Source organism: Malaya genurostris, chromosome 2 (assembly GCF_030247185.1).
Source record: "Malaya genurostris strain Urasoe2022 chromosome 2, Malgen_1.1, whole genome shotgun sequence".
Taxonomy (NCBI): Eukaryota; Metazoa; Arthropoda; class Insecta; order Diptera; family Culicidae; genus Malaya; species Malaya genurostris.
The window spans coordinates 73,715,220-73,730,400 of NC_080571.1; the positions used below are offsets into that span (position 1 = coordinate 73,715,220).

The window sequence follows — 15,181 nt, forward strand, 5'->3', positions numbered from 1 at the left end:
TCGCTGAACCAACTGACCCTCAACCATAGTTGGATGGTAATGAGAAAACCTCTATTCTAGGGAAAAATGGTGTCATTAACTTTCAATGAGAACGAGTTTTTGTGGATTTTTGATGAGTCGTTGTTGCATAGCTTTCAGGATCTTGAGCTGTGTGAAATGAATGAATGAAACAAATTTCTTATTAATGGTGATTTGTAGGCGGATCCAGATAGACCGTGTGAAAAACCGTCCTACTCATCACACATGACACGTCAGAACCGATTCACAGCAGTTGAATTTTGTTTTACTTTGGGGGGAGTGGGGAGGGGTACCAAATTAGAACATGTGTCATAAAAAGATAACTCACACCGATGAATCGTATAAATCACTTGCATGTTTGAAAGTGCTAAATTATGTGACAGCTTGCCATTCTAGAACAGATTTCGATCAAAACATTGTGGACCGGAGTTTTTCTGGGATCGTAAAATCCACCGTCGATCGGGATCTCGGCCCGAAGTGCAACCGCTCCGGTTGCTGTGTGGTACCTTTTTTGTGACCACACACCATCACACTGGCAGTGTTTCACGCGTGCAGTACAATCCGCGAAGGAGGCAGGCAGGCAGGCAGACAGGCAGCACTCCATAACAAGACACAGTCTTTGCAACAGAGAAGGTGCCGACCGCCACGCGCGCACTCACCTCCTTCAATGTGCAGCGCATTCGGCTGCTTCGACTCGGACGGTGGTGTGAGTGTTGTGCGCGCAGGTAACAGTTGAGCCGATGGCCCCAAGAAAACTCCACTTTACCACACTCTACACTACTTCCTTTAGTTTACTAGTGACATTCGAACCGTTGGGACGGAGTTTCGCTGCCAGTGCGCGCGATCGTATTTTGGCTGGGAAGTTGTTTCTGGTCTGGCCTGGCCTGGTGTTGTTTCTTCAACGAACGAATAAGTGACGAACCTGAGACACGGAATGCTGCGGCGGTGAATTATTTCAGCTCAATTTTTCGAGTTGTGATGTGGATTGGGCTTTGATGATTGGGCAATACGCGATGTTGTGAGTGACAATTTGGTGGCTCTGAAAACAGCTGATAATCGAAGGGGAAAGGGCTGCAGGAATTCTCTGTCAGTTCCGGTTACGACACTCGCCACCGAAGAGAACTGGACCGCAGTCGCCGCGAATGTGTCACAACGATGTCGCTGTGATAGTGTCGTGAGGTTGAAACCGTGCTTTTAACGACGTTTCGAAGACCGAAGGGGTCGGGTCCAGGCGGCTGAACGTACCGAAAGAAGGTGGTGAAATCGATATTGTGCAATTGATTGGTGGTTTGTTGTTTTCTTTCTCTTCCCTTACTCGGCGCTGTACTGGCTGGCAGCACTTGGAAAGAAAATGTGAAAATCGTAATTTTTCTACGACTTGTGTATGTTTTTGACGGTGTGCTAGAGTTATCAAAACATCGAGTGAGAAGATGGTAAATTTAATTGCCATCCAGGTGTATTTATTCAAGTAAATTGTAACAAGGCGCTAAACGCGAGTAGAAAGAAGGAAGCCGTAACTAGCCAAACGAGCCAAAAAAAAAATCCCAAGTACGCAGAAGCGAAAGATCACATACACTCGATTCGGCCAAACATTGTGCAGTTTTCGTTTTGTTTTGAGTGTTGAAGTGAGAGGAAAAACTTACCGAGATGGGGCACTTTGGATGCAAATCGCTTGCATGCATGTGCATTCTGTTGCTGAATGTTGGATTACTCTTGCAGCAATCGTCAGCGCAGCAAAGTAAGTGGATGGTTTTTTTTTCTCTCCCTCGTCGTTTTCTTTAATGTTTCCAATTTTTTTCTTTACACCGTGAAGAGCTGATGAGTTAAACGTCAGGTATTATCATTTTTCCCACATTCGAAGCTGTGTGCGATTGTCGAACCGTAAGCCGTTTGGCAAAAAGGTTATCGCCGCGTTTTGCACGACACCTGCGAGGGAACTGTTTGTTGTTTTGGCTAGAAAAAGAGGCAGCTGTTTTATTTTTCCACGAACCCAACCCAACCCAACCGAGAATGACTCTCGGGTCTTCCATTGTTTGGATGCGACGAACCCCCGGATTTTTTGGGGGCATCCAAGCGCTTCTTGTGCAATAACGACGTGACGTGATAAAACTTAAACACTGTTTCTTAGACGATCATGCAAATCGACTTAATGCATCGAGTGGAGCTTCTTTTTGTTGTGGTGAAATTAATTAATTTCAGCGTGTTCAATTTTTGTACTTGGCATCATACGCCCGCAGTTGAGCATTTTGTTTTGATTTTTCGCTTAGCTAGGTGTTGAATCACAAAGCAAATTGAGATATGAACTTCATCATTAGATAAGATTTGCTGGGGAGGTTTGTTGAACTGATTCAATTTAATGCATACAACAATTGGAATCGAAACTTTAAAAGATTTATGGAAGATTTGAATTTTAAATAAAAATAATTTGGTTTGGATTTGGTAGATAATTTCTGGTTATGTCATATGGGTTAAAGTACGATTATTCAATTGATAATATTTATATTTAAGGCCGTATAATAAAGCTCCCTATCATTGACCGTAGTAAGCTTTTATTCTAATTTGAATCTATGGCGTAGTATCTAGTCTCTACTAAGGTAATCAGTTAGTACTACACAAGGCAGTAGAAAAGCCGTTTAGAGCAACAAGAATTCCTATAGCTCTATATCTACAATCACGGCTTTCATAATGCACACTAGCCATAACTAAGCATTATCTATGAATAGCCGTATATTTTGTCAAAGTCGGCCCTACTCCAGTCTCGATTGAAATGCCAATTAGCGATTATTTTTCTGCCATAATGCAGCGTTAGTATGTGCTTATTGGTCATCTGGATACTTAGGTAACCAATAAGCACAGAGTATTGCCACATTATCACTGCTTAAAACCGTTAATTGTCATTGGTGTCGCTCTCAAAACTGCTTAAATTCCGACTTTGACGACAACAATTTATTTATGCACAATTATTGATTAGTTATTCAGTGTGCATTCCAAGTCTAAATACTAAATGATCTACAGTCGATAAGCTTCCAATTTGCTGATTTAGTAATAGGCGATTAGATCTTAGTGGGTCTTTTACGGCCAATATTAATGCTTATTGGTTACTTGGGTAGTGATCGTAAAAAAATTACGTTTCATTGTAATTTTTCTCTATTCTCATAAAGAAAGGCTATGTGATTGCATATGAAAATGACTGTTGAACCGAGGCTTTGAGGGTCATGTGTCATATACCATTCGACACAGATCGTCGAGATCAGAAAATGTATGTATGAAACCAAATTATGCACTCGATTTTCTCGGAAATGGTTGAACTGATATTCACAAACTGAGATTCAAATGTAAGGCCTCATAGCCTACTATTGAATTTTGTCCTCGTCGGAATTCCGTTTTCGTGATTAAATGTTCAAAAAAATATTCAAAAAATTGCACTCGAAGACCGCCTAAACGATTTTTTTTTCAAATGAAAGACCCTATAGTTCCGTAGTTTGCTGTTGAATTTTATCCGGATCCGACTTCCGGTTCAGGAGTAACTGGGTAAAATGCGCAAAAATGCACTCGAATTTCTCAGAAACCGTACGATCGATTTTCAAAAGTTTAGATAAACCTGGCTCCTAAAAACCCTTAAAAAGCTTTTCAATTTTTTCCGCATACGACTTCCGATTTCAAAATTACAGGACGATAAGTATAGAAATTTCAATTTCAAGATCTTGGGTTTAAACGTGGCACTGAAAAATTGAGAAACACAGATTGAACTCGTTGTATAGTTCTTTAGTTGGACGTTTAGGTGTCCTAGTTACTTGCTCTGAACTGATATTAAAAATTTAGTTAGTTATAAGCAAAAACAATAACTACAGGTGTACCAGATGTCAGTTCCCGGTTCCGGAAGTACTGTAAACAGAATCACTCAGATTTTTCAGTACGGCAAAAACGATTTTCACAAACTTGGTTTCAAATGAAAGGTGTTATAGTCCCTGTATGTTTCTGTAGAATTTTATCGATATCCGAATTCCGCTTCCGAATTTACAGACTGAGGTGTGTCCTTGTCATTTAGAGCAAGATTTTTTGGTATCGTCATCTTCTACCACAATTTGAATTTTAAAAACTCATCACCCTGTAATTCCATAATTGTAGGTCTGAATCGGATAAAATTCATCATTTTTGTAAGGAGACATAGATCTTTTAAGTCTATCGTCCAAGGACCATGCGCGCGAGTTTTTCTTCAGTTTTTATTCTATGAAAAACTTAAAAAACTTTACAATAAATTTTTAAATTTTTTTTTAGCTATTTTTGAAAATACTAGGAAAACCCTTCGAATTTTCAGACATTTTCGCCCTGCAGATAGATAAAAGCTTGTCAAAGGTCTGTAATGTTTTTAGCAAATTTTTCGAAATATCCATCTAAAACTTCTTAAAACCGCATGGTACTTGGACGATGGCCTTAAGACCTCAATGTAGCAGAAATTAACAGCAGAAAAGGTGTAATCTTTCTTTTTCTCAAATGAATGATGCCAGAACTATTGTAGCTGATATCATTAAAAATACTTCATTGAAAAATCAACCAAATATGGGTGTAGAAAGAACTGCTAGTGCGATCTGACGGCTCAACATAAACCGCTAGGCAGACGTAAAGTTAATGTCACTTGAAAAAAAACTCTTTTTGCTATTACACCGAAGTGTTATGTTTAAAATGACGTCTCGGACGAAACAAGTTTCGACTTCAAGGGGTCTGACAGCTTATCTACAACCACAAAAGCTGAAGCGCTTGTAGTAGCTTGATTTTGTTTCCTCCAAGAACTGTTTTACTTGTAATGAGTTCAGTCTAGAAAAATGATTTCAGCCGAACAGAATTAAAATAATTTTTATCAAAACACTAACTGAAGAGAGGCTACAATATGAACGATGAATAAAATAGAGAAAATGAAAAATTGCGAACAAATAATTATCGAGGCAGGACTCGAACCTGGTCTAATTTAAAGAAAATTTTTGTATCGGTTGGTCGAAGAGTTCGAGAGAAAAGCAAGCCGAGCATCTTCGGATCAATCGTACGTAGAAAATAGGTTAAATAACGCTTGAATGCTTCCTTCTATAACGGCTTATTTCGTTTCAAAGAATTTATAATTGATGGAAGCCTCAAACCAAAAATTGATTTTTTGACACCCAATGCGATGTGGTTTGGTTGAAATCGCAAAGTTGTTGAAATGACTAAATCGATCGTGCGCAGCGTTCTCAAACATTTCTGCGACCCGTATACTATCGATCGTCAGTCAGAAGAAAGCTAATGGTATGGTAAGGTATTGGCAGCTGCGAATAAAAACCTTAGGTTATCGTGACAACAGATCAAAATATTATGAAATTCTACATATGACATAATACATGGACGATCACAAAAATGACTGAATTTTACAAGTATAGCAATGATATGTTTTAGTCTTGTTAAGACGTAGAACACTATTTCTTTGTAGTGACAGCTTACCAAATTAAACCAAAATTTTGCAGATCCGTTATGAACTTTGATGTACGGGAAAATACGCTTTTTCAGGCACTCCTGCTTGTACATTATACTTGATTTCGACTGGGGTGATAATCGTGGAAAACCGGAAAACGGCTGTCTCAGTTTTATAACACAAACGAATGTTGTTTACTGTCCGACGTTTCGGCCTTTGGTTTAGGCCTTTTTCAAGGAAAACTGGAAAGTTTTATTGTGTTACATTGACAAAAATATTAAGCGTTGAACAAAGCATGTTTAAGTTGTTTTAAATATTTTTTGATTCAGTATTTATGTAAATGACCATTAGTTTTCGTTGTATCTTAGAGCATGTTCTGAAATTGACCAGACAACGTAGCGTCAGACATCGACGTTTTGACTATAAACGATAGACTTTAGTAAGTTTTTATGTTGTATTATTTGTTCAACGCTTTATGTTTTTGTCAATGTAACAAAATAAAATTTTCCAGTTTTTCTTGAAAAAGGTCTACACCAAAGGCCGAAACGTCGGACAGTGAACAACATTCGTTTCTATTATAAGACTGAGACAGCCGTTTTCCTGTTTTTCCTGCTTGTACGTTTTGGAATCCATTCACAATCGGAAAAAAAACATGTAAATTTACGTCTGCTGGTATATTTTTTAATTACAGAAACATGTAAATTTATTCACCAGCTGGAAAGGTTGGATATTTTGGACACGTATTTGAATCATTCTTGTAAATTTGATCAGTATCTAACGTGGAAAACAGATTGTAAAAATGACATGCGAATTAGAGATGGTCGGGTATAGAAATTCTTATACCCGAACCCGAGCCGTACCCGAGTGACCAGCAAAAAAATTTACCCGTACCCGATTAAAAATTAAAAAAAAATTACCCGTACCCGACCCGTACCCGATTAAAAATTACCTGTACCCGTACACGACCCGAATGAGTAGTAAAAATTTTACGAAAATTCAGGATGGAATAAATAATGGTTTTTACGAAACAGTGCAAGCCGTATCAGGCTCTAGTTGGTAAGTAAAATACATTAAAATGCTTGTTTACATTTAAACATATAAATACACTGTGAAGTAGGAATAGATTTCCAATGTCTTTGGTACTTTATACACATTTACAAATGTCAACAAAAGGGAGTAATATCTACTCAAATTTTTCGAGAAGCATATTTACCCAAAATGTCGTAATACCCGTTGTATTCAATTTTGGGTAGGTATGGTTTTTACGAAACAGTGCGACTTTTAATTCAATTCTTTAGAACCACAAGTAAGCGTGCTCATTATCATGACACACAAATAAAAATTCACATTCGAATCACTTGAAAAATCACGCAAAATGGTTCCAAATATCAAATTGAATATTATACGGGACGAAAATGAATGTTATGCGAACATACACTAAATGAATAGAGTATCATCAGTTCGTTTACGTGAATTGTCCAAACATCAAATAATGTACGTGTATTCCCGGTGTAAAAAATTCAATTTTGAAAATGGTGAACAGTGAGTCCTTCAAGTGTAAGTAGAAAAGAAACGAAAATTAACTGGCAATATAGCCCAACTTGCTGTGCCATCAATCGGTGTCATTTCAAGTGAAGTGAAGAATGAGAAGAACTTCTATGCAGATTTTCTGAAATAATAGTTCATGTTATGGTTAGAATCCTAATGATTTATATGAAAATTCTGAAAATCTCCAACCAATATTTAAAATAACAGTTTTCTGGTATCTGAATGTGATATGAGTACTACACTACATTTTAAATATGAATCAAATAATTTTTACTGGATTGTGCATTAAACAGATTTGAAATGGCAGTCCATTAAAACCTACGTGAAAAGTAGGGTCTCACCGCAACATCTTAGAGCTAAGACAGTGTCTTATTAAATATGTTACAAAAAAGTAGGGTGGAAAATGTTCACATAACTTTTCACGTAACTATGATTGATCGGTTTTTTTTAATGAAGAAAGGAAATGTTTTTTCTGGAAAAAGATGCCAGTTGTCAGGTCTGGTCCAAGGCGCGAATGTCAAAACCCTTTGAATCAAATTGTTTATTTTTCGGAGGAACTGTTTTGCAATAAAAAATTCTCGTCAGCGTGTAAACATATTTATGTGAAGTACAAATGGTCGGGTAATCGATCAGAAAAAAAAATTACCCGTACCCGACCCGTACCCGAGTGAGCAGTAAATTTTTTTACCCGTACCCGACCCGTACCCGAGACCCGACCATCTCTAATGCGAATACAACTATGTAATGAAAACCGCAAAATAGCTACCACAGAGACGGGACTCGAACCCGTAGCTAGCTAACGTGCATGTGAAACCACAAAAAGAAACAGCCTAATTGAGTAGAAGAACCGAGCATGCTTCGCTGTGCTTGGACGCCACGGTATTCAATTATAATCATATCTCTATGGCAAACTTTTCGCCAGCAATCACTTACACGTTCTTACACGTACACTTTAAGCAGCGAAAGAGACAAAAACAAAACCTCAAAATCAGTGTTCGACGGCAAAGCAGAGAGTGAAAATAGACTTGCGATACGACGTGTGAGTGGTTGCTGGCGGAGGGGTTGCCATAGTGAACCGTGGCGCCCGAGCACAGCGAAGCATGCTCGGTTTGGCTAGTCAATTTGGCAGTTTCTTCATGCAGTTTCACATGCACGGTAGTTTAATTGGCAATTTAATTTCTCCAGCTAGGAGCTAGCTACGGGTTCGAGTCCCGTCTATGCACAGCTTTTTCGCCCTTTTCATTAAATAATTGTATTCGCATGTCATTTTTTAATCTGTTTTCCTCGTTAGATACTGATCAACAATGATTTAAATATGTGTCAAACATATGCAACCTTTCCAGCTGGTGTATAAATTTACATGTTTCGGCAATTAAAAAGTATACCAGAAGACGTAAATTTACATGTTTTTTTTCCGGGTGTGAATGGATTCCGAAATGTACAAGCAGAAGTGGCTGAAAAGTTCGCAATGGATCTGCAAAGTTTTGGTTGGATTTGGCAAGCTGCTACTACAGAGGAGAAGTGCTACAGTAGTATCGATAAAACGGGGTGGATTTTTTCAGAAAAGATCATCAATTCACACTCACAACTGCTCTCAATACTGCTAATACTCAAAGAGAAGTTAAAGAAGAGTAAAATATCGATGATAGCTCGAGATGTTTTCGACTAAATTGATATTCTTCGGTCATCGTTTCAGAACAATTTCTATGTAAATAGAATTATGATGATGAGGAATATGAAAAAGAATCGTCATATGAAGAGCTAAAAACCCTATCAATTGTTGATTTTTTTGCCGCTAAAATGATCAAGTTTGCTGTTAGCTTAGTTGAGGTAGTGATCACTTCATTAATACTTCCGGTTTACTACAGCCATTTATTGCTATCGATATGTTTTCCGAGACGGAACCTTGAACAGCAGAAACCAAAGTAAGATAAATGCTCTGGGTTCACGAGTAGCTGGCATTTTCCTGTCGTTGCCCAAGCAAACAATTGAAACAAAGCGGAGAACAACGCCTCGGGGCTGGTTGGTTGTTTCGATCAACGTGTCAAACAACAAACATAAAAAAATATTCGCACGATCCAAATATCCGGCGCAACAAGTTGTTGTCGCCCCGAAGCCATTTGCTTAGCAGAACAGAAAGAAAAAAAAACAAACTGAAAGAAACTGGTCAGACGATCGTTCTCATGTGTGTGTATGTGGGAACTCATAAAGACACCGGAGTTGGAGACATTTCTATGCTTCTGTAACTTGTTTATGGTGGAGCTACTAGGCTAACGTTATTAGATTTTATGTGTAGAAACACATTGCACGACCGGTCTATTCTCGGTTTCTCGGTTACTGCTGTGGACTAGAAATGGACTGGTGCTGTTTGGGGTACAAGAGTAAAAGACACTAAGTTGTAGAACTTGTTATTTTCTTAAAAGGTTTCGTCACAAGTTGTCTTACGAGAAGGGAGGTCCAAGAACATTTCGAAAACTACTGCTTCATGTAAGTGAAATCTATATACTAAGACTCAAACTGTTTACAGAACTAGCTAGATTTCAACACATTAAACATATTCATTTCCTGAGGGCTCGATTTAAATGAATCGTCATAACTTCAAGCGGATGCCGAAATCAATCAAACTAATAACAAGTTCAAATATATTTCAATCCTAGACCGTTTCTTGGAAGGCGTGTAGATTACCATAACATCTCAGCCAAAACCACCGCCGAATCATCATCATCATCATGATCATAATCATTACCGTACGGTGAATAGCTGAAAGCACGCCTTGACCGTAGGTTTTAGAGGTGTAAAGATCGAAAGAAATAGATCACTTTCATTTTTTTCTCCATCGCACCCAACTGCTTGTTACGCCACACTGTGCGTGAAGCGATCGTTCGCCGTGGAGTAGAGGGTTTAATCATTGGGGCCCCCATTCTTGGAATGTCAGTCGGTCCTCCCCAAGAGCCTCCCCGGTCGAAAGCGTGCAGTCATTAGCGATCGTTATTAATCCAATTTAATTCGATAATCAGTCGGTGTTTTGCGTACGGGCATATTTTACCTGTAGATGGAAAAGAGCAACCTTTTTTTTATCCAACGAACCGAAACCGAGAGAGCGCTGGAGCACACGGCTGTTATGACACATGACATTTAGCGATTGACATTTCAAAGTCCGTGATGTGTTTCATATACTACAAAACCCGTAACCGGCGAGGCCTGTTCTTAGCAAATATTATAGTTCTGCTTTAGTTCTGTACAGTAAAGAGCAAGAACGAGAGGCGCCGGTGATCGGCTGAAGTTCTCATTCACTCTTGTCGAGAGGCAAGGTACGGGGAGCTGTTAGTTCTATCTAGTCTGGTGCAAAGTCTACTGAGGGCTCCACAGCTGCTGGTGCTGCTGCTGATGATGATGGTGATGGTGATCTTGACGAGGATCTCTTCGTTAAGCGCCAGTCGCGGATGTGGCGAAGGAACTTCGAACGGAGCAGCATCTTTTGTCCGGATCGTAGGATGAATGGAAGACGATGCCGCCGTAAGTCACATTGGGTAATTGTTTGCCAAACGAAAAGGTCAAGCTGTAAGTTTATGTGCTTTGAGGTTAAGTTTGCTCGCTTGGTATTTAGCCTTTTGGCTGTTGGCTGAGGTTTGTTTGTCTTCTAGCATAATGATGTTTCATTTAAGTGTTGTTTGCTCAGGCGTCAATGGATTCGGGAGCTAAGCTGGTACAAAACTTGGTGTTATAACTGATTGGTAGGACTTTCTACCAGCATGCAAAAATGAATGTACGTATACATACCTAATTACGTACCTCAAAATCATGACATGGTCTCATCGAATTTATGAATTTTTTGTGATCGAAATGGTTCCCATTAATCGATGTAAAATACATAGATTCGGTAACATTTGTAGGGTAAACACAGACCCGGTGAGCTCGTCGTCACTCTTTTTCTAGGAAATGAGGAGCCATCCAACGCAGATCTAGGGGCACCAAAGATAAATAATAAAGACATGTATGTGCTTACAAATATTAAAAAAAATGTGGTCCGTTCCCGGTATCTTCTAAAATGACCGCACTCACCGCTCGGTGGACCGCGAGATTAATTGCATTGTTATCATTTCGACCAAAGTGTGCCATGAAATCTCAATATATACACGCAGAGAAAAAAATTATAAAAATAATTAAATTTGGGTCTCACCCAACGAATATTTTTGTTGAAATAGTGACAAAAGAAAATTTGGTTTGATATTGTAAATATTGCTAATTGAAACTACCAAACATGATCGTTTATATTTCTCGGTGGATTAGTTTGTTTCAATAAACAGTTTGATAAAAATAACAAATATTTTACTTGCGCGTTCTTGTCAATCTCTTGACAAACAATTTCACAGTAAATTCAACTTAAAATATAGTTTTAAATGAAACGAACTCTTGTTAAAGTCAATAATTGTAACGCTTTAAATTCACAAAACCTTTTAGTTGAAATAAATTTCCTTGAAATTAGTTATTTCAACTAACGGTTTTGATTGTTGAAACCATACATTTTTGTTTGATTTCAGGAATAAAATAATTTCTTTCGTACTAATTTAACGAAGTAAAATTTGATACTACTTTTATTTGTTTTCAATTTCCTAATATACAATATTTTTAAATTTTGCATTTTTTCAAGACTGTGAGCCGTTTTGTCGCTAGACGATCGAATTATTTACATACCCCACTATCAAGCCCTGATTTTTTAATTTTTATAGCATCCAACGATTCGGTGCTCCATCAGTCAAAATAGAGATCCTGCATGAAACCTTTTTTGCAAAGAAAATGTGTTATGTAATGTTATGCAATTTTCAAAATCTTTCCAATTATCGATACATACGCTTGAATTATTGAAAATCCCTTAGTTAATTAAAGAAGCAGATAAACGTTTTTTTTAAAACTTGTAAAAACTTTATCCGCGGGAGATAAAAAATGTCCTGGATTATTCTCGCGGGAAAAATGCTCTTGTCTATTGGAAATAAAACTATTACGGTTCATTTGAACAGTAAACTTAGTTATATCAGTACACAAATAAGATCATAGATAAATTTAACCTATTTTTTTCTTGAAATGAAGATACAGCAGGATTAAGTCAACACGGATATTTCGATAAAGTCAGTTCAGTTGGTGTTTAGATTCAAATCATGCAGTGAACATTTCTTATATTTAAGGGAGAAATTGGTTCAAAACAATCATATTCTAGCTTGAAATGAACATAAATCATATTAAAAATTCTACAAACTGTTTTGTTATTTTAAACATGCTCAATTTCTCTGCGTGTACAAATGAGCTAACATATCGAAAGGGTTCTCACGGTTTGACATTTGCATTATGAATGCGATGATGGGAACTCAGCAGTGCAACCAATTTATCACCATTGGTGCCAGTTTCACGGAGGACCGTAGATGTGTGCCAAAAAAAGATCGTGACTGTCATGTCTGGAAATTCGTTTGTGGGGGCACTTTGATGGCGGCTCGTCACTAGCATCCATTGCATCATTGTCGTGCTCACAAATGTGCTGTTGTGGGTGGTTTCCGTTTTCATTTCGTTATCATTGTTGCCAGGGATGCCAGATCATTTTTTTTTAAATCGGTGATCGGTGGTACCATAATAGCAGATCGGAATCAATTTGGTGAGCAAAAAAAAGGTCTCACTACCAACACCACTCTGTACCTTTTCACTCAACCGCTCTATATTTTTTAGTGCCAAACTGTGATTGATTTAAAAAATCTGTGAAAATCTGTGATATTAATTTCAGAATCTGTGATCATTTTCAGAAATTTGTGAAAATCTGTGCAGAAAGTTGAAAATCTGTGAACCACAGATTAATATGTGAACCTGGCATCCGTGATTGTTGCTCGCAGTCTCAGGAGTGATCATTTCTAGTTGCTTTGGATATGTCTTGTTGTACATTGTATGTCATTGGTAGTTCATACGATGGTAAAAGCGTTTTTGAATCACGAGTACTGGGTTCACTGATTACAGTGCGTAACGGTTGTCTTTGATTGAAGATTTCAGTGTACCGTAGTGAGCAGATTGTTCACAAAACTGACACGTTATCAGCTGATTCTCGTAAGTTAGCGGCTATTTAAAGGGATGTTTCCCGCGCTGACCGAAAATCAAGTAAGATGAATGGCCTTACGTAGTTGTACACAGTTCAAAAATACCTTGTTATTTTACACCTTATAAGATGCACATATCTTGAACGTCGCAGTTTACGTAAATTTACATGGCTTGAAGTGCAATAAAAACAAAACAAAAATCATAGATGGAACCGAAAATCATTGGATCACAAAGTACATCCGTTCACAGAAGCACATAACTGCTTGGTAGATAAATGGTGCATGTAAATTCATACAGTTGCATTTGCTAGCGGAGTGCAAATTACATTCGGAACATATGAATTTACAGACATTATGAATGAAATTTTCTGTCATTTGAAAAGATTGGCTTTTTTTTAAAATGAAATCGTATGCGGGATTACGGCACCTGTAGAATTTATATTTTTGTGTAACACTGGCTCACCATTTCGATGGAAAGAATTTCTCCGTATTGCGCAATGTTCTCTAGAATGTAATGCTTATTCACCACATGGACTTTTATGGCCCTGTTTACCATGTACACAGGGATTTTGTATTTAACGTTATCTTACTCGACTCTGTATGTCTCGTTGTTAGCCGAAACGAACGCATTTGCACCTCGTTCACGCCTGAACATGATATACACTGAGTTACAAGTTTTGTTGAATTGTATTTGTGAACATCTTTAAGGATCAAATGTAAATTAAGTTTACTTGTGTTTGGTACGCATGTTATAGATCTATGTGTTTATATATGCAGTGCGACCAGTTTATCAAAGTGGCTTGAACGATTGAGTTTAATAGAGATCCATGTGCAGGTGGGTGGGGGGGGGGGGGGGGGGGGGTTATTTGGGGGGTTATAACCTCCTCCCATGGAAGATTTTTCAACATTGAGTTCCATGAACAATAGAGTACCTATTATATAAAAGTGCAAATAACTTGACTTTTATTTCACATTTTTGCACCTTCCCCACCTCTTGAACCCCCTCCCACCCATAAATCTCCATCCCCCTTGAACCTCCTCCTCTTTTGAGCCCTCCCAGTACTCCCTTAAAGCAATTCTAAGCTGAATTAACTAATTTGTCTATTTTTCAACTATATGGAAGTTTTATTGATTGAAATCAGAAAAAGAAGCACAGGAATTTGTTTTTACGCACACATTGTTGACATTACTCATACGCTTGCAAGGTGTTTTACTTCTTAACGTCTAGAAAAAACTTGACCTTTGAGTAGGATTTCAATTTCATTCACTGCTGGTCTATTTTTTATGCGCATGAAATCAATACAAATTGAGTTTGGTCGTTATGGTCAAGTTTCAGGCTTGTGCAGATCGTGTTTACCCATTTCGAGTACACTATTGTTAACTATGCTGTTTTGTCTTAGTTTCTATTGTCTCGACCGTAAGCCATTTTAGACTGCTTCAAATGTAGTGAGAACACGAACTGAGCTACACGCTTGTTCAATGCTACTCTAAAGTGAGTACAATTTCACTCACTTTCGCTAAAAGTGGAACTACTATATAGTGAGTAAAGTTAGATTTACTCATTTCCGAGTAAAGACAGTATTTGTCAAATTCTGAGTAACATTTACTCAGTACTAAGAAAACCTTCAAACTTACCTTTGACGGAATAGAAACTGTCCTCAAAACTACGGTGAGAAAACTTACAAGAAGTTGAAGTTCTTCAAATATTCGTCGACAACCTGTAATTGCTTCATCGTTAAAATTTTTCACAAGTTTTTTACACAATGTTTTCAAAACAATTACAAAATTTTTTATACACATATGCTCGAGATGAATTCTGGAAATCGGCAGAAGCCTGGCTGCATTCCGGATGCTGTCAAAATTACCCAGGCGAAATTGTATCATCCTCTCAATCTCGCATGCAAAAAACGAATCTTGCGACGAAGTAAATAATTTTGAAATGTGAGTATGTTTGGTAGTGAGAAAGTAATGTTATTGGCAATACCATTTTCCATAGTAAAAGTATATAAAGCATAGTCTTGCCATTACATTCCTTTTGTGGAACTCCGCAGCCGATTCCTATGTCGTTTTTCATTGAGAACACTCGATTCGTGCAGTTTTC

The 15,181-nt window shown here is 37.9% G+C and overlaps 1 protein-coding gene and 1 long non-coding RNA gene across 4 annotated transcripts in view; both read left to right on the forward strand.

Moving 5' to 3' along the window:
• The first annotated feature begins 796 nt into the window (after nt 1–796).
• LOC131433073 (mucin-2-like) overlaps nt 797–15,181 on the forward strand; it is a 235,204-nt gene continuing 220,819 nt past the window's right edge. For 2 of the 3 annotated variants that reach the window (XM_058599831.1, XM_058599832.1), the window contains exon 1: nt 798–1,756. In XM_058599831.1, coding sequence (XP_058455814.1) covers nt 1,666–1,756 — 91 coding nt within the window. In that variant the 5' untranslated portion in view covers nt 798–1,665. Of the gene's footprint in view, nt 1,757–15,181 lie in introns of all 3 variants that reach the window. The other variant, XM_058599833.1, reaches the window with a different exon arrangement.
• Nucleotides 9,111–11,256, forward strand: LOC131433077 (uncharacterized). The gene is made up of 3 exons (XR_009230018.1): nt 9,111–10,567; nt 10,651–10,772; nt 10,882–11,256. It is a non-coding gene; the product is annotated as an uncharacterized LOC131433077 (long non-coding RNA).